Source organism: Molothrus ater, chromosome 1 (assembly GCF_012460135.2).
Source record: "Molothrus ater isolate BHLD 08-10-18 breed brown headed cowbird chromosome 1, BPBGC_Mater_1.1, whole genome shotgun sequence".
NCBI classification, from domain to species: domain Eukaryota; kingdom Metazoa; phylum Chordata; class Aves; order Passeriformes; family Icteridae; genus Molothrus; species Molothrus ater.
The window spans coordinates 140,491,581-140,511,637 of NC_050478.2; the positions used below are offsets into that span (position 1 = coordinate 140,491,581).

Below are 20,057 nucleotides of genomic sequence, written 5' to 3' on the forward strand. Positions count from 1 at the left end.
AAACTGAGACCTGCTGAGATAATCATGTTGAGCTGCAAGGGGACTGTACCCTTAAAACCCCTCCTGCAGCTAAAGGAGCTGCTTTTGAGTGAGGTGGTGGCTGGCAACCAAAGTGGGGGATCCCATAGGAGACCAGGAGGGCCATTAATTTTAGAGCAATTGTGTGATGCTTAGATGGCCTGTAAATCACTCCTGCAGCATGAAGCACACGTGCACAATGTTCCTTCATAACCTGCTGTGCTGTGGGCTGCTCACTCAAGTACAACATCACATCATATTGTAGTTATCTGAAATCAATGAGCAGATCCAATCATAATCTTGAGACTGCTCATGCACCCTGTTTTATCATCAAATATTGGTTCTGCATTGCCTCCTGGGGAAAGTTTTTATTTCTTTCTGTTTAAACCTTCAGCTCTAATACTTGCATTTAGGATCATTTCACCAGAGGAAGATGTTTCTTTATAAGGTTTCTTTATAAGCTATGAGAAATTTGCTTTATTTGAAGCTGTGAGAGGAATATGGAGAGTATGGGCTGTGGATGCTGTCTGCAATGATTCCCTTGTGGTGTTGAATGGGTGATAAGAACAGATAAAAGTGGTCCAGAAACAATGAGCAATAAACGGGAGGTGCCTTCAGAACTGGACAGTAAACAGCTGCTCATTTGATTCACTGCACTTACATTTTTGTATCTTTTTCCTGTGCAGAAGAAAAACAAGTTAACAGTGTAGGTCTCCTGAAATTATCAAAAGGATCTGGAATAGACTTTTCTGTATGTTCCAGGTGAATTACCTTCTGCAGGGAATGATGTGGGGATCAAGTGTCCTCTTCTCCTCCTGCAGTTGTGAAGGGTCAAGGAACAATTGTAATAGCTGGAATTTGCTCCCTCAGTTGGCAGAAATGGGGCATGAGATGTGAAAAAAGGAAACATCCAACCAAACTGAAAACTGACCAGAATGTTTGTGTGTGTTTGTGTTCAGGTCTTCAGATGTTCCTCTGGAAAAATCATGCAAGACTCTTGTAAAACCAACAGGATTGACAGGTTAGGTCCAAGTTCTCCCCATTCCTGCCATTTCATGAATGCCCAAGGGAGGAGGTGATCCATCCTGGGTGTCTCTGGCACAGCCGGGCACAGCCTGGCGGGAGCTCCCCACCGACAGCGCGGAAGGACAGAAGGACAGACTGCACCCCTCACCTCCTAGGGGCTTCTCCCCAGGGCAGCTGCAGCACAGAAGGCACCCAGCACTCCATTTGAATCTCCACAATGTGCAAATTCTCTGGAAGGTTTGTGCTTGGCAGGATGTCACTCAACACCGCGGGTTCAGCACATGGTTCTGCTGCTGTTTCTTTACAGCACAAGCAAACACTGCCAGCATTTGGAGCTTTGCTGTCTTTCTGTACCTTCCCTTTTCATCATACTGATCATTAGTTCGTACTTGTTGAGATTTTCAACTTTTGCTTCTAATTGCAGTGGTATAATGATATAATTGTTTGCCAGATATCTTTTGTTTTAACTCAAATTTATATTCATTTAACCACAGCTTCTCTCAATTTCTTTTCAGCAAAATCCCTTTCTTTAGACTTGGGCCCAAACTATTTTTTCTGGAAAAAAAAAAAATGAAAAGAAATGGTCCTAACTGCCACCTTTTGACAAAGGATAATTGGAAAATATTTCTTACTTTACTGAAAGGTGTCCAACTCTTTTTGAGAACTTTTGATTTTGATGAACATTGAAGAGACAATTTTTATTCAACTTCATTCATATCCAGTCATTGCTCTTGTTTGTATGAGACACCCACTTGCTTGCAGAGCTCCAAAAGTGGTCATTGTGAGGAAAAACATTTTTTGAAACATAAATTAACTTAATTCTTTTAGTTATAAGAGAATATTTAAAACATATTGTAGTTTCCAGGGTTTTTTTTCCTCCTTTTCCTCACTCAGTTTTTCCTTTTGGAAGAAATAAAGATATTTTAATTTTTTTTCAATTTTCTCTATTTTTCTATACTAGAAGAAAACTTAAGGAGTGTTAGGAATTTTTACTTCATACAGAAGGATAAGATTTTTCTTGACAAACCAAATTTTAATTTTACTTCAGCATCTCTGAAAACCTTGACTAAATTCCCATATAAAGTGTCTGGATCAGATTTTAAAATTTCCCCCAAGAATATACCTTTAATTCATCAATACTCAGGTTTCAAGAAACACAGCATCCCTTTGCCTACCTTACTTCAAACCAGAAAGTTGTGTGCAGACACATGGAAAATATTATTTCCAAAATGACACAGAACTGGAAAAACTTATCATTCTTTACTCAGAGAATTTCTTTTTTGTCTTTAGTGGACAACAAATTACCATTAATTTATACCTGTGCAAGGAAGAAACATAAATGTTCCAAAACAAAGCAGAATAAAAGGGGGGATTTGAACAATAGCTAAAAAGACAGCTGAAACCATATGAAACAAATCCAGTTTTTATCTCCTGTAAATCTCTCTCATTCATGCCATACATCATTGGCTATGATCATCCCTTATCACCCTGTGCCCCTTTTGGATTGTGGGGTGTGTAGGACTGGAGCCTTTCAATTTCTGCAGGCTGACACAGACATCAGTAATTCTGTACAAATATGGCCATATGGTCATGGCTGCCTCTACATTCACAGCTGTGATGGGTGGTGGTCTCTGGCTTCTGTGAATACCTTGTGACTTTAGAAACAGCATCCAACAAACACCAACAGCTGAGGAAAACATTTCTCATTCACCTGTCAGGAGTGACCTTGCCAGATGGAGAAATCCAGTTCTGCCCAGCAGAGATGTCTGTTTCATAGACCCAAAGCAGCAATGGAAAATATTATACAATAAGAAAGTATCCTTATAAATTGTGATTCATATGTATGTATAATAGCAAGTCCTTCGAGTGAAAATGCAAAATGGGCAATTTCAGGTCATGAAGGAGAAAGTCAGTGGTGCTAAATACATGAAACTGAACTGTGAGGCCTGGGAATGTGACCTAATAAACGAATCATAAACCAGACAGGCAGATAAGAAGGGCTTTTTTCCCAGAGCTCTGCAAATCACACAACTTAATCTTTGTAAGGGAGGGAAGTGTTGCAAATGCTGCCTAATATTTTTCTGTAGCTCATGTCCTCTGCAGAAAACCCGAGTTACCATGCTGAAATGATTAGAGTGATTGTACCATGAAATGGCTCGGATTTGCTCATCTGGCTTCAAGTTCAGAGGAATGACCAACAAGCTGACTTATGTTCTTAGCAGTGTAGACCCAGAAGGGTTCAAGCAGATGTTGCAGGCTTACTCCAGGCAAATACATGAAGTTTTGTGGTTTCTCTTAAGTGTTTGCTAATATCTACCACATTGCAAAGTCAAATGTCCTTTCTCAACAGAGCTGACTGTTCATAATACAATACAGATGATTTAATCTGTGGTTAGGACTTTCCATTTCTACTAGAGCTGTGTAAAGTCTGAACTGCTCAAACCTACATTATACTGACATACAAACCAAAAAAAAAAAAAAGAAAAAAAAAGAAAGAAAAAAAGAAAAAAGGTCAAAAATCCCTGTCAGTCCCAAACTCTGAACCCATACCAGTTCACATATCTGCAGGTGGGTTATGTAGTGATGCTGTGACCCTGTGCATGTCCATCTGCTACTGGGACATTGCTCCATCAAGTCCATAACTGAATAAAATGGGAGATTTTTATGGAAGTTTTTGATGCAATTAGAAATAAGTATATTTTCAGATCTAGAAGCACCAGGATCTCAAATGTACTTGATTCTGTTGTTTGCATCAAGTGTTCATCCACTCTCCTCTCTTATTTGGGACTCATATGGAAAATAAATGCTAAATTTTGACATCGAAAATATTATTTGCTATTAATTATCAGTTAAGTAGTTTTAATATGATCATTCTTTCAAAGTTGATTTAAATTCTCTTTGCAGACCTGACCATGTTGTAATCCTGAAGAGATTTTTTTTTGTTTTGTTTTATTTTGGTTTGTTCCCAGAAAAGGGGTTTATTCAAAAAATGTGACATTCCTGAAAAACTCAAAGGAGTCTCTTTTGATATTAGTGAGTGGTTTTGGACAAAAGCATTGGGTGATAAAAGATTTAGAAAATCCTGAACAATTTGTTTTGACATCTTTAAACAAAGACATTTATTTGGTTTTGCTTGAAAAACTGTTTTTGATAATAAATGAAGACAGAAGACTGAGAGATTTGAGTTGCACAAACAATACATTTTGTGTTTGAAGAAATACCTCTGCTGACAAAAAATGTATTCTGAGTTTCTGTTGGTTTAGCAAAATAAACAATGGGTTTTGGTTGACTGAAGATTATTTTCTTTTTATTTTTTTCAGTTTGGGCAGAGCATCAAGAAAAAAAATCATTAATTTTCTACATAGCACTGCTCCTGAGTAATTCCCAGAACGAGGTAGAACAAAACCAAAAGTTTATATCTTGGTTGAAACATTGGCCACTTTGAAATCAATGGCAGAATTCCCATTAATTTCATTGGGGTCAGGCTTTTACCTTCATCTTTAACTAACAGCTCAGTTTTCCTTCATTATAGATTGCAGAAGTGAAGGAGATTTCTTTTGGTTCAAATCACTACTGGTGAATCTGTCCCAAGAGAAATGTGCAATACACACATCTCATTTCTGTCCTAAAAGAACACTGGGAAAATCACATTTCACCAACTTTTGTAACATATATGGGCATTTTCAAATGTATCTTAATGTCTTTGTCTATAGTAAACCTTGTTTAAGATGTTAATAATTTTTGACAAGCACTTCCCTTGTGTCAGGATTTTGAAAGGAAAACCTAGAGCATAAAATGGCCTTGTTCTAGTCATGCAGTGGGTTGAAACCAGCAGAAGCTGATAGCAAACAGTTTTTCTCAAATGTAATTTTGGTTTGCTTTCCCATGGATCTCTACTTTGCCTTCTGCTGTGAGCTGGGAGCACTATTTAAGACAGAAAAACAATCAAACTCAGAAATCTCCTTTAAATACTAATTTCTTATTGTAAGCTGTATTTTCTCTCTGATATCCAAAAGTATGGCAAAAAATTGTCTTTAAAAAAGCCTTCAGAGATCTTTCTTTAGAGCATGGAGCAAAAGGGCCCCCAAAGTGGGGGTCTGCACCCTGGAGGGCCAGAGCAGCTATTTCCTGCTCCAGGGCAGCCCAGCTTCATGCACCTCCAGTTCCTTCTGTTTATTGAGTCAGTGGCAAGTCTTAGGAAAAATGCACTTTTCACCCCTGGATGAGAATAAAGTAGCATTAATTGGATCACAGGTTTATTTTTGTGCAGCTCTACAGCCAAGGTCTCGCTGGAGGTTTTTGAAATTCTGCTATTTTTAAGACAGAGTTGGGGATGCAGTGACTTTTCTAGGTCTAAAAAGTCATCATATACCTCAAGCCACAGTAGCTTAGCATGTGATCTTTGTTATTTAAACTTGACTGTGTCCTGAGACCTTGGGTACCTAGTGTTGTGTGACTTCCTACCCTACAAAATACAGCTTGGTGAGAAAGCAAAAGTTAATGTGGTGAAGGGGATGTAGTGGCATTCATTTCATCCTAACCTAAACACCTGCTGATGTCCTGGCATCCCACCCTAGTCTGCAGTGACATTGCTGAGGAGATCTGCACTGGTGGTCATGAAGGCTGAGACTCCTTGCACTCACCTGGACATTTGCTTCTGGGTACTCTCTGAACTTGGGGAAGATATTTTCACCTTTGTTTTGTCTGCTGGCATTCTCAAAGTTAAAATTTAAATTAGGTGTAGGTATTTATTTAGTTTCTAATGTGTTACCTATATAACTGGTTTTAACCAATTTTCTACTGCAGTCATAGGTGTATCATTCAGGCCTTGCCTGTACTGAACTTGGTTTTCATTTGCTCATGGTAATATGTGTTTATGTTTTTAAGTAAAATCTCTTGCTGCTTGTGATTGGAGATTCTCCAGGAAGGCAAAATTTATAACAGCATTCACCTTTAACCAAATTAGGAGCATAAGTTTCTAACACAGTGTTAAAAAAAAAAAAAAGCAAACCATAAAACAAAGAAGCAAATAAAAAAAATGTGAAGAGGAAGCAAAATTCTAACTTCACGTTGAGTGACAAAGATCCTGATTTTATGAAAACACAAGCATCATCTTCAGGCATCCATCTATAAATGCTAAGGCATAAGACATCCCATAATTAGAGAGAAAACAATCACAGGAGTGAGCAGAACATTTCTTTAACATGGCAAATTAAAGTAAGAATTTTAGCTTTGTGAGGAATCATTTGTTAATACATATGTACATCCTCTAGCACATGTTTCCTCCTCCCTTCCTGCTGGAGCAGCCTATCCCTTCTTGCCATTTTCTGCTGTTACAGCAGTCAGGCTTTTCCTTTCACTTGCTCTGGCAGCTGCAGCCCCACCCTGCTCCCGGCACCGAGGGCGCACGGTGATGACACACGGTGATTGCAAATGATCATTTTCCCTTCTGCCTCCCAGCTACAAATTCCCATCATGGTATACCCCATTTTAAATCTCTTCTTTATTGAGTTTCATCAGCATAAGGCCATTGTTAATACATCTGTTTGAAATAAAAAATAATTTCCCTGTGTCTGCCACCCTCTCTCCACTGCAGAGTCACACCCCATCCCAGGTTCCAGGCATGATTAAGCAGCACACATGTGTTTCAAATAAAAACTAGCTTCTCTTCACACACCCCCCTCCCCCTCACAGCTGTAGATTTCCCTACTGCATTATCCTCATTTTCTGCCTTGCTTTCAGCCCATGCTCTCTCATCAGTGTTTTCCCTGTTATTTAGATTGTCTTATGCATGTGTTTAGCACCTTTCTTTCAAAGACGAGGCTCAAAAAGTTATATCACTATCACAGTCTTTATTTTATACCAGGAAACTCAGATCTGCAGAGTTGGAGAAATTTGCTGCTTGTTCCAGAGTGGGCACAGAAGGCTTAGGAATGGCATCTTGGATTCTTTGCTGGTGTAAAGTAGAGCTAGAAGTGCAGATCTTCAGGCTAATGGGCATATGAGCTTGTGCTGGATTGCTCTCTCTCCCTTCTACACTTTTTGGAGACAGGTGTCTTTGGGAAGCATAACTTACCTGTGCTTTATATATAAGATTCATTGTGGGTTATGAACAGAGTGGGTTTCAGACCTACAGTCACATACTTTCATCTGTTTTTCAGTGACCAGGGATAGTCCTTAATTTGTGGAAGATCAGGGCATGGGCCCATCCCTGCTCCCATCTGCACAGCAGATGGTTTGTGCATGTCCCTGGTTTAACCCAGCAGGGCTCTGGGTTATTACCCTGGCTGCTCGTGCCTCCAACTGCAATCATTCACACCCAAACTGTGTTTCAGTCTATGATGCAAAAACTCTCAACACTGAAAGACTTTCCCCTTCCTTTGCCTATGCTGCTATGAGCATAACCAGAACATGATGGTGCAGGCAGCCCTTACACTTGTTGTATTTATATTGTATCCCAAAACTGGTATTGTCAGCCCCAGCTACTTAAGAATTATGAGTTTGTTCTCCAATGCATTGCCAACACAAAAGAACTAATTAGCAAGCAGTTGTGCTTGTCTGGCTTCTTGCCTTGAACCAAGATTTTCAGCTTTCTTCTGTGACTGTAGTATCTAGATATGTAAATAGATTTTCATTTCTTTTGTAAATGAGTGCTGGAATTCCAGTTTAATCTCCTGTTTTGGGAAGGTGATGTTTTAGGAAGGAATCACACCCTTTGTTGTTGGTCTCACTAAATACTTAGAAATGCTGGGAACATGTTGCAAAACTTTCCTCCAAAGGAAAATTTGTGTATATACCACATAACATTCCACCAAAGGTAAAAGGTTCTGGTATTTTGTGTCACCTGTTAAATGTCAGTATGTAAATGACAGCAAAACCAGTGAATTTCATTTTAAAATAATTTTCCACAGAAGAAAAAGGACTGTGGAGAGGACAGTTATCTTGAAGTAGATAGCTAGAACCACAGTATTAGACAAAGTTTTTCTGACTATATTGGTAGGAATGCCTGTGGTTTTCCTGATTTTGCTTTTATTTTATGACCTTCATGGCTGACAAACTCATTAGAATTAAAATATTTAAATATCGAAGAGTTGAATCTAGAGACAATTAATCTGATATAATAAAAAAAATCTCAGAGCAACTCAGAAAACCTGTCTAAAAACTGCAATAGTATTTCTGCAAAATACTGTCTTGGTCTCTTGTAAAAATGTTTAACAATGATGAAGTTATAGAAAAATATAAGGGAATACTGAGGGAATGCTTGAATGAAAACATGTCATATTCTGGTTAAGACTCCAAACTGAAAGGCTATCAAAGGAGTTACTTTCAATGTTGAAGCTTGTGTGTATTTTCATAGACAGCTTCTGTATCTTTTTGATTTCTGTAAACATGATAGGCCACAAAGTGAAAGAATATATAGAGATTTTGGATACAACAAAATCCCTTATTAGAGAAGTTAAAATTAGATAATTAGGTCAACTTTCATATGAAACAGCAATCTCCAGCCTGTGATGTGCTGGCCATTTGTTTCCTGTAAGACCATTTTGACATCGCGTGCTCACCAAAGGAGTAGAAAAGTCAGAGCAAGGCTGTGAGGAGGTTCAGGTGAGCTGCACCTCAGCCCATTCCTCTCCAACCCATTGCACAGAAAGCCTGAGTCAGTCCCAGGCAGCTGTGATTAATGTCTGGAACCATCAGCACACGTGGACTGGTGTAGATTGCTGGCCTCGAGAAACTGAAACAGATGTTGGGTTTATGGCATTGACATGTAAAACAGCAACAACAAAAAAATACCCCAAACAAACCAACCAAGTAACAAACAACTGAGCAACAGTAGGCTCCATCCTTCTTCAAAAGACAAAAAAAAGAAAAGGGGAGAAGGTATTGTTGGGAAAGTGGAATTTTGCTTCTACACATTATCATCATCATTATCACCATCATTATTATTAAAAAAGGAGTACCTTAAATGTGGGACCTAACTTCAACATTCTTCAGCTGGATTTGTCCCCAGGGCCTCAGTCAAACTGGATGCTGAATTTGTCTGAAGCAACAGACCTTGATTTACCTCCCTTATTTTTTCATGCTCCCCTGTTCAACTGACCTAGAATGCTAAAGGTGTCTCTGAGGGAATGTTATGATGTAAGAGAAATTTTTTGTTTTGACATTTTTATTTATTGATATTTTTATTTTATTGTTGTTCTTACTTCTATTGAAAGCTGTTAGACAAAAACAAATGATAGGTGATTTCTACACTGAGGGGTTTACAACAGAAAATTCACTTCTGGATAATTCGTAATTTTCTGAGTGTTGGCCAAGATGAACAGTCAATCTTAGGTGTAAAATAAGAAATAAGGCAAAGTTAATAATGACTTTTCCCTTTGTTGCTGTAAAGTAGGGAAAACTGTAGTTTTCCTGTTCAGCCTTGCTTTCTGCAGATTCTTGAGGTTCTTTGTGGAGTTTAAAGGAAAATGTGGCTTGAAATGTGGCTTCTTGTGGAGTTTAAACAATGGAGTTTAAAGGAAAATGTGGCTTGAAATCCAAGTAAAATGTGTATTCCTCTGCATGTGCATTTCCTCAGCTCTGCTTATGAAATCAGTACTCATGAGTCAACTCCTCAGAGCTCTCTTTATAACACTATAGAAAAGAAAATTGTGGGTTTGGCTCATTTGTTGTTCAAAGAGTTGTTAAGCGAGTTGTAGATGCAAGGCCAAATACTTTTCTGATTTGGCCCCCTGCAAGGACTGAAATTTTCTTGGGATCAGATCAGAACACAAGTAAGCAAAGCAAGACTTGCAGAAGTTAGAAATTTTCTCCAACCATCTTTTATTTTTCATTGCTGGAAGTGGTACATCAGCTGGAACCTGGGATAATACAATTATACACTCTGACTTCCAAACCCCAGTGCAATTTTCAGTCCTGGTGATAGAAGTGCTTTATCTCAAATAACCACTCATACCATTCCCTTGTTGGTTCTGCAGTAGAGTTGTGAGAAGCCACTATGTGCAGTGAAGCACGTGTGTGCATCATGTAGGATGTGTGCTGCAGGCCCTGCCTGACCAGCAAGCATTTGGCAGCTATCAACCTTAACAGCTTCTTCCTCACAAGTCCAATGGAAGCCTTGTCTTTTGTACTCCCACCATAACTGTCAATGTATTAAAGAGCTATCTATGCCTTCAAGCTTCAAGGCATGAATTATACTGAGCCCTATATTCCTATCCAGTTCACCCGCACACATGTAACAGGTTTCATGCCTGGTTTATTCCATTCCTCCAATGAAGCAGAAATATTTTACAGATTTTTTTCTCACAGTTGAGCTGTTCATGTGTGCTACAAAATGTGTGCTTTCTCTCTGGATCTGGTGATCACTAATGAGGGCTGAAGTGTTGCTGAAGCCTTTCTGCACCTAGAATTACCCTACCAACCTGTCTATTTTTTTGGAACTGGTACTCTGCTGGCATGTTTTTTTTAATTGGCTGGTCGTTCAAAAATTAGCTGTGGGGACAGACACACAGAGTTGCCTTGGAAGACTGGACTAAAATGGCATCTCAGTATGCTACACATTCATCCTTCTTGTTGCATGGGATCAGCTATCCTGAGCCAGGACTATTTAAGATATTTTCACCCAGCCATTTGCAACAAAGCCAAGTGGAGGGAACACTTTATGCAATATAACGTGGAATTTCCCAATAATGTTTGGTCTTGTTGCTGTTTGTCTGTGCAATAGGTCCATTCTACCAGTTTCAAGTCTCTGGGGTCAAAAGCTAGGCAATTCTCACTCAAGCTTGTCACAAGAGGTCTCCAGGCCATTTCACACCCAGAAGCTTTAATGAGTCTTAGAAATTACATCACCTTTTTCAATTCTGTTTAAAAGTTCGACTTCTAATCAAACGTAACCATTGTTTATTCTATAGTCTAAATTAATACTTCCAGGAGAGTCACTTATCCTGAGAAAAAGAAGTAGTGCTAAGAGCAGGCAGTGGCACATTTTCAGACCAGTCAGACTCATCTGTGTCTCTCCAATGGCTGGAGATCGGCAGGTATTTGTTGAGATGAAATCTGGACCCATTGGCTTCACTGGGAGTCTCTCACAGCCTCTGGAGGTGAAGAGCTGTCCTCAGGTAACAAAGTCCACATGTTGAACTCCTTGCTGATTGTGTAATGCAGACACATGGCCATTAGGGACCATATTATGGCCATGAAAAATTCATTTCTGTTTGTGAGACAAGAGAGGGTTTAAAAGAGATAGAAACTGAGTAGGTTTTTTTCATGTGGTCTAGTAATTTCTCTCTTAGTAGGAAAATCAGGGGGTTTATGGTATTACCTCAGTTCTGCTTCATTGTTTCTCTCCAAACCACCACCAGAGGTTGGCCAATAACATCATCTTAAAAGCAGGAATTAGTGCGTCAAAACTGATCTTGCCATAACTCTCCGTATGTTGCTATGCACTGACGAGTGATAAACTGCATAGAAAACACAGTCTTCACCTTCTCTGAAAAGGACTGCTGAAATATTTGACAAGCTTCAGTCAAACCAAGCTGTTTTCTTCATCTTGAAGCCATCTTGCCAAACAATCTTTTGACATTTTGTGGTGTTTTACATTGGATTCTTCAGTGTAAGAAGGTGTAAAAAAAGACCAGTGTTATGTTACACCAGACCTCTCTGCTATGTTGCTGTAACAGAACCCCATGTTGGAGTTCTCAGTTTTTCAGCTGCTCATCAGAGCAATTCTCTGTCATAGCTGTGTAGTGTCTTAAAAATATGCCAGATATTAGATATGTTTGATACAAGGCAGCACCAGCATAGTGTCTTTTGAATGTATTTACCATGCACTTTTTAATACCTCAGCTCTGGTCCAATGGTTCATTTGTTCCAAATACTTTCAAACTACTGTAATGGTTTAGATTTTTTTCTTATTTTTCTGAAGAGTCTGTTTCTTTTCCCTCAAGCTTCAACTGGATCTTTATACACAGTTTTGTGATCTGATATCTGTTGTGTTCTGAAACACTGTGAGAAACTTCCAAACACTCTCAGAAGCGCAGACTAAAGGTCCCAGCTCCTGTCAGTGGGATAATTTATTACTGTGTTTGGTTTATCAAAATTAGGGTTCATGTCTCTGTGTTCCCCACACTCTCTCATTTCCCTTCACTATCTACCCTCTTTGGTTCCTTGTGGTACCCCAGTAGCTCTCTGCCACAACCTCAGAGGTCTCTCCATGCCACTTGCCTGCCTTTTCCAAAGGTTGCCGACCTTTTCCAGAGGACATAATTCATAACATTTTATAGGGAACAGCTGTTCCTCCAGAGTAAACCAGCTGCCTATCTAGACAGCTAAAATAAACACAGAATAAACAAATTGTCTAGAATAAACCAATGGTTTGTACCTTTGCAAATCACTTTTCTACCACCCAGGACTAGACAAAAGAGACCTGGGCTTTCTAGCACATCACTTCATGTCTCCTCTCACAGGACATTTTTACTTCTATTTTTTCATTGCATAAGTGAAAACAAACATCTTTCACTGCCAACCCCTAAGGTTTTAATTTTCTCTCTCTCATAATTTTGTGCTTTTTCTCCAAAATAAGGTGAAAAGAATTGCCAGCAAAGCTGTTGAAGTCTAAGTTTCTAAAATTACTCAATATTTCTCCTGTTTCCAAAAAAATCCCCATACTATGTTTGAATAGCTTGAATTTATAAATTGCAGACAGCTTGGTCTCAATCTCATCTCTTTCAAGTCAGGCAACCCTTCTGCAAACCCAAACCAGCAAACTCCCTAAATCCTGAATGTAGGTGCACAGATAGGAGTAGGTGGCTGTGTCACATTCAGCAGAGGGCTGTGAAGGTCTTGCTGTCATTGCAATTTGCCTGTACCCACGTGTCTCTCTTGCTCTTTATTTAGTCTTACTTTGGGAAGGGTAGTGGTGGTGGGGATTGTCCTTCTCAATCCCTTTGTACAGCATCTGTCATCACTTGGCCCACAGCTGCAACTGAAGGACAACTCCATTGTGTGGCTTAGCAGAAATTGAATTAGAAATGCAGAAATCCAAGTCCCTTTGACCTATTTTCTGTACAGTAAGTTCTCACCAGATAGTTATTTTTGGTTCTTTTTTTGGCATCAATTCAGGTGGAGCAGGACAAAGAGATGGGTGATGCTGAGACAAAGCCCATAACTGCATAGCAACAGGAAAAAGAACCTTCTTTTTTTGACCCTGGTTGTTACAGCTACTTTGGGCTTCCTAGAGTTCAATGGAGATGTCTGGTTTTTAAATAAGAAAAGCTGTATTGACTTTCATTGATATCAGAGGAAATGTCCTCCAAAGTGTCCCAAAGATCTCTTTGTTGCAGAAACAGGAACATTTATTTTGTCCAGCCTTGTCCCAGCTACTGCCTCATGGTAGAAACATCTTATCTTTGCTCTGTCAGACTTCCCAGCAAATGCAAAGTGAATTTCCACTCCAGACAGGATTTCCTACGAAGCTGTTGACAAGATCTGCCCACTGTAATTTCTGGGGGAGCTGAAGGGCTTCTCTGAGCTGTCTGTGTCTGTGTGGCCTGGATGCCAGCTAGAATCAGTACAGTTTGAGGCTTCACATGGTAATTCTTCATTGCAGCTGCTACTCTGTGTTGTCTCCTCCTGTGCTCTTGGATTCTTACCTGCCAAAAACTGCTCATATTCACTCAGAACCTGTCTCCTTCACCTCCTCCTCTAGTGCAGAAGACCAAGAGGAGAAAAAACTGCACTGTGTGGATAAATGCTTATCTAGTGCATGATACAGTAGCCAGACTTCAATGTATTGAACAAATATCCCCTTGGTTCACACAGGAATTAGAGAGAAGCTGCAAATACAGAAGATAATCCTGACCTGCATTACCACTAATGTGAGCACTTTCTCCATCACCATTCATCCTTCTGCTGGTAATACATCAATGAATGGCCAGAAAGTTCAGCTTTATATGTTACTTCAAGGCTTCTTTCCATACGGGTCTCTAATGTGAGGATCAGGACTGGAGGATCTGTTTTAGGAGACCTTAACTCAAAGAGAGTCAAAGATGATTAAACACATTCTTGTATTTGTATGACTGACTTCTTTCAGTTCCCACAAATATTTGAGGAGCTATACAGGAGCATCTTGGGTTCAGCCATGACTTCTTCCAATTAAGGAATAATCTGAGCTCTGTTCTGTCTTCACTTCAACACTTTTTGTTACATAGACCACCTCCTGATAGCCCAGAACTCTCCTAAACCCTCTGCTTTAGTTTTTTTTCATTTAACATTTGAGGAAGGGATGTGATCAACTCCCCATGAAAATCATGACTATGTCCATTGAATCAAGTCCCTCACAACTTCCAAAATTATTCCATGTATAAGTTAGTGCACTTATTATGCTTCATGACCAAATAGATAGGGTGTGAACAGTGAGCTTTTGGGGTAACTTTTGTTAACTGTACTGATATATTTCTGACATTTTGGTCTTCAGTTTTAAAAACATGGCCTCGAATTTGCAGGAATGACCACAAGGTTAAAGAAAGAGGAGTTTTTCAGAAGTGTGTATATATATATTTGATACCCAAGGAGAAAAGAACCCCATGTGGAATAAAACTATAGTGAATTTACTGCAACTTCCCTCCAATATCCTAACCAGCTGTGGACTTTTGCATCATCTTTGGGATTTTTCAAGAAACATCTTTCTTTTTAACAAGTCATTTGTAAAGAAATACAGTCAGACAATTTTTTCATCTCCCTTCCATTCTACTATTGTGTCAAAGTTTGAGGAATAAGCAGAAGGGAAGAAAATAAAGAAGGAAAAACGTGCCAGTGAGTTATTAATCTGTCTATTGCATGTTGCCAGTGAATGGGGAGTGTAATTTTTTTTTTTAATTTGATCACCAGCACTTCCTTTTTGCAGAAAGCAGAACTGGAAAGGAAACCCCTGTGAACCTTGTCAACATCCAAGGGTTCCTCCAGACTCTGGATGAGGATCTGAAGGGCTCTGCTGCACTTCAGCCAAGCTGCCGAAGTGCAAAGGCCACTCTGCTCTCCCTTGGGACTCATCTGTTTCCATCACATATACAGACAAGGCAGAGGAGTCTTTCAGCCTCAGACAAATGGCAAGAGGCCTAAGGAACAAAAGTGTCAAAAAAAGAAAAGACTTGAGGCCCTCTTCAGGAACGGGTGCTCTGGTCTGGAGGCACACAGACAGACAGGCCGCATTATCAAAGTGCATCCGGCTGCGTGTCTGGCAGGGTGCTCATATGGGCCACAATGCTGGATGTGCTGTCTGGCCTATTTGTCTTGGTCTCTTTCTGCTTTGTTCATTGAGGAAACACTTTTCTCTAGGGAATTCTACCTTTAAATACTCCTGGCAGCCTGTTCTCACAGTGCCCTGCCCTATGATTGCCAGCAGTGTCTAAACACAGTCATGGCCAGAGCAGTCTGCATGGATCAGAAATAGCTTGGCTAGATATTTCCTGACTGGAAAAATGGCAGAAAATGCTGAGGTTCTTCTCCCTTCCTCTGAGCATGAGAGCCGAAAGACTTTTTGGACTACCCTGGTGTGTCTGACTATATTTGTCTTTTGTTCTCCTCAATATAAATTTTCATAGTGTATGCATGACAATAGTGGAGCTTACCTGTCTCAAAACTAAGATTTACTGACCATCTTCAAAATACAGAATCATAGCATTGCTTAGGGTTCAAAAGACCTTTAAGATAATTCCAACTCCTAACCCACCACTGCCAAGTCCACCACTAAACCATGTCCACTAGTTCCACGTCTACATGTCTTTCAAACAGCTCCAGGGACGTTGATGCTGTCACTGCCATGGGCAGCCTGTCCCAGGGCCTGGCCATCATAACAGTGAAGACATTATTCCCAATATCTAAGCTAAACCTCCCCTGGCACAACTGGAAACCATTTTCTCTTGTCCTATCATTTGTTACCTCACAGAAGAGACCAACTCCCACCTGGCTACAGCCTCCTTTCAGAGAGTTGTAGAGAGTGATAAGGTCTCCCTTGAGCCTCCCTTTCTCCAGGACAAACACTCCCAGCTTCCTCAGCCACTCCTTGTAGGACTTGTCCTCCAGAGCCTTCATCAGTTTTGTTTCCATTTTCTGGACTTGCCACAGCCCCTCAATGTCCTTCTTCTAGTGAGGGACGCAGAACTGGACAATGGCATTCAAGGTGTGGCCTCACCGGTGCTCAGTACAGGGGGACAATCCCTGCCCTGGACCTGCTTTTTTTTTTTTTCCTGAAGTTGTATTACTTTTTCCATCAATCTCTCTTTGAGCTCTGGATGTTGGGTTAGTGTTTTATGAAATTCAAGTTTTCCCTCATCCCTGTATAGAAGACCTAAATATAGATCTCTAATACCGTCACCAGAACAATTTCCCTGAAAGGACATGCACAGCAAGTCAATAAGCTTGATGTGAGATACCAGCACATGCATCAGATATGACTGCAGAGGCAAAATGGGATCATGATTTGGCAAAAGTTTGTGTGGCCCTCAAGATGTCTACATTCATGTGTGACCATATAAATCACAGAGCTATAAATGCCATGTGCTTTTTTTTCTCAGTCCCTAGAAAAAGACACTGGATCAACTAACAAAACTTATTTTTAGCTTCAACTTTTCTCCCTCCCTTAGCATGTCCTGCAGCAAAATTTCTTGCTGTTTGAGAAAAAAAACCTGATTTATTTAAAGGAAGGTCAAAGGCTTTTTATGCAATTTGCAATTCGAATCTCTTCTTCTTATGGTTTAAATATATGCATAATAAATGACTGCTGACACTTCTAAGTTGTGCAAGACTTCTGGCTAATAAAGGGCTCTGGATCTATTCACAGCTATCAAATATACCTCTATTAGATCCCCACTTGAAAAATAATAGTGAAAAATACCCTGTTCAACATACCCTTACACTATATCCCTCCACTAAAATACATGCTGACAAGATGTTAGTTTGAAATGCATCTGAAACCAGAGAACAATGCTCTTAAGAAGTACTTTTTAAACATGCTCCAAACCTAGATTACTCTCTACCCAACAAGGCCCTCAACAAGGGCCTGGTTCATCACTGGAGCAGGTGCCATGGAGTCCCACCCTTGGAGTTTGGAGACGTGGCCTGGATATCACGTCCTGGACAATGTGACAGAGCCTGGAAGTTAGCTCTGCCTTGGAGAGGGTACCGGCCTAGATAATCTCCTGAGGTCTCTTCCAACTAAATTTTGCTAAGAATTTATAATAACAAAGTTGTAAAATTAGCTTAATTAGTAATCTAAAAATTACTAATGCTAAAAAGTTCTGAAAATTGCAATTCTTATTTTGAGGGGAGGTTTTTTCTTTGTGTCACACTCCTTTCTCTAACATCTCTATTAAGTTTAACTTCCAAGTCATAGGAACCACATATTATCCTTCATGATGCTACAATAAAATACCTGATGGGATGTAGACAGATAATGGAGGAGCAGCTACTATGCTCTGTTGGTCTTGAGTAGCTGCTGTGTTTGTCCTCAGACAGGTGGAAATTCCCTGGAGTACATCAAATATTCAGGGCAAAGACTGATGACAGATCTAACAGTCAGGAAACTGTTTTTCTTTAATTTGGCCCACTGTCTTTTTTTAAAATAATTCAGGAGGTAGACACTATGGAATGAGTTACCTCCTCTTATAGTTTTAACCAATCCTTTTCCACCAACAAGAAGAAGTTAAATATGGGTGCATGTAAGTGACAAAAACCCCTGTTTACTAACAAGCGAAACAGCCACAGATGAAAAATAAGAGTAAATAATCACTAGGTACAAAACTGCTAAATCTCACAGAAACCCCCCAGGGAAAAAGAGAAACCCTTGAGAGGTGGGCCTGTGGGAACCCCATGAAATTGTAAAGGGCAAGTGCAAAGTGCTGCACCTGGGTCAGGGCAATCCCAAGTGTGGATACAGGCTGGGCAGAGAACGGTTTGAGAGCAGCCCTGAGGAGAAGGACTTGGGGGTGCTGGTGGATGAAGCTCAACATGACCTGGCAATGTGCTCTTGGAAGAAGCGCAGAAAGTCACCTGTGTTCTGGGCTGCATCAAAAGCCTTGTGGCCAGCAGGCTGAGAGGGGATTTCTACCTCTCTGCTCTCTCTTGTGAGACCCAGCTGGGGTACCACATCCAGCTCTGGGGCTCTCAACATAAGGAATGCAAGGACCTGTTGGAGTGAGTGCAGAGGAGGACTACAAATATGGTCAGAGGGTTGGAACACAGCTCCAGGGAGATCATAGGCACTGGTACCAAGTACCAAGAGCATGTGGTAAATTGGACAAAAGTTAATGACTTTAAACAGAGAGAGGATAAGTTTAGATTAGATAATATGAAGAAATTCTTGACTCAGAGGGTGATGATACAGTGCAACAGGTTGCCAGAGAAGTTGTGGATCTCCCATCCCTGGAAGCGTTCATGGTCAGGTGGGACAGAGATATGAGCAGCCTGGTCTAGTGGAACATGTCTTTGCCTGTGGCGGGGGAGATTGGAACTGGATGACCTTTGAAGGTGCCTTCCAACCCAAAACATTCCATGATTCTCCGATTTGATGGTGCAACACAAACCCCCTCGCTGTCTGGCAGTACTCGGAGCAAATTCCTTTGACGCCTTTGCTCAGGGTGTATAGTCAGTGCCCGGTAGGCGCAGGGCCGCTCCCGGGGCCCGGCTACCCCCGAGGAGTGCGGGGGTGCGGAGGGAGAGGAGGGAGCGGAGTGCGGGGATTAGGGAACGAGGGGTGCGGTGTGCGGGGATGGGGGAATGGGGGTGCGGTGTGCGGGGATGGGGGGAACAGGGGGTGCGGTGTGCGGGGATGGGGGGAACGGGGGGTGCGGTGTGCGGGATGGGGGGAACGGGGGGTGCCGTGTGCGGGATGGGGGAACGGGGGGTGCCGTGTGCGGGATGGGGGAACGGGGGGTGCGGTGTGCGGGGATGGGGGAACGGGGGGTGCGGTGTGCGGGGATGGGGGAACGGGGGGGTGCCGTGTGCGGGATGGGGGAACGGGGGGTGCCGTGTGGTGTGCGGGGATGAGGGAACGGGGGGTGCGGTGTGCGGGGATGGGGGAACGGGGGCCGCGCTCTGTGCGGGGATGGGGGAACGGGGGGTGCGGTGTGCGGGGCGCGGGGCCGCGCTCGGTGCGGAGCCACGGCGGGGCGCGGTTGCCCGCAGAACGGAGGCTCTTCCCCGCCCGCCCCCTCCGAGAGGAACGCATGTGATCCTTTTTTTGTTCATTGCTATAGAAACAGAGCAAAGCAAAGGGTAAATATACGGACAATGGCTAAAGACAATTTTAATTTTCATCCCCGCTTAAATGTCACAGGTTTGTAACGCTCCGCCGCTGTAACCGGAGCCGGCATCGGCAGCCCGGCGGGCGAGCTGGTCCCCGAAGCCGGAGGAATACAAGTCCTTCATTATGGCCAAGTGGGATCAGAGCACGTAGGTCTGTTTAGACACTGCGAAGCATTGTGAGAGGGCTCTCTTCAGGGACAGCCATAAAAGCCTCCTTCTTCCTCCCGTTAGAAAAGAGCAGCTGTATTCTTCTTACGTGGACCCCGCCGAAGGTTGCCTGTCGCTACACTGCAAGAGTTTCGGGTCAGCGCGGAAAAGCAAACTTCATTTCAGTCTGAAATGAAGTCAAGTCTGATCAGGGTTTCCCAGTGCAGGGCTGTGCTTTGGGTGGGAGCTGTGCTCACCTCTGTGCTCGGGAGAGCTGCTGGGGAATGTTTCTGAGGTTCTGAATTGCTTGTCTGACAAATATTTTGGCAGCTCTAAACTAACTTTATGGTTTAATCCTGAGCAGTTTTATATATTAGGGTATTTCAGGCTATTAATTACCTGTTAATGGCCACTCCCAACGCCTTTGACATTAAAGTAAAACTATAACCACTGCTTGTTAAACAGGAGAGATAGGCCACTTTACAGTGCCAGCATTCCCAGTTTTGTACCTGGGGCTCAGTCTAGTTTTCCCTCTTCAAAACCAGTGACAAAGTGCTCAATCGGTG

General features: G+C 41.5%; 1 protein-coding gene across 1 annotated transcript; it reads right to left on the reverse strand.

Annotated features, from left to right (window-relative positions):
* Positions 1-18,724: 18,724 nt before the first annotated feature.
* On the reverse strand, positions 18,725-19,467 carry LOC118700055 (uncharacterized). The gene is made up of 2 exons (XM_036404369.1): positions 19,385-19,467; positions 18,725-19,289 (listed from the first exon to the last, which is right to left on the reverse strand). Exons 1-2 carry the CDS (start codon positions 19,465-19,467, stop codon positions 18,725-18,727), a joined length of 648 nt encoding a protein of 215 aa, XP_036260262.1.
* Between the last annotated feature and the right edge of the window lie 590 nt (positions 19,468-20,057).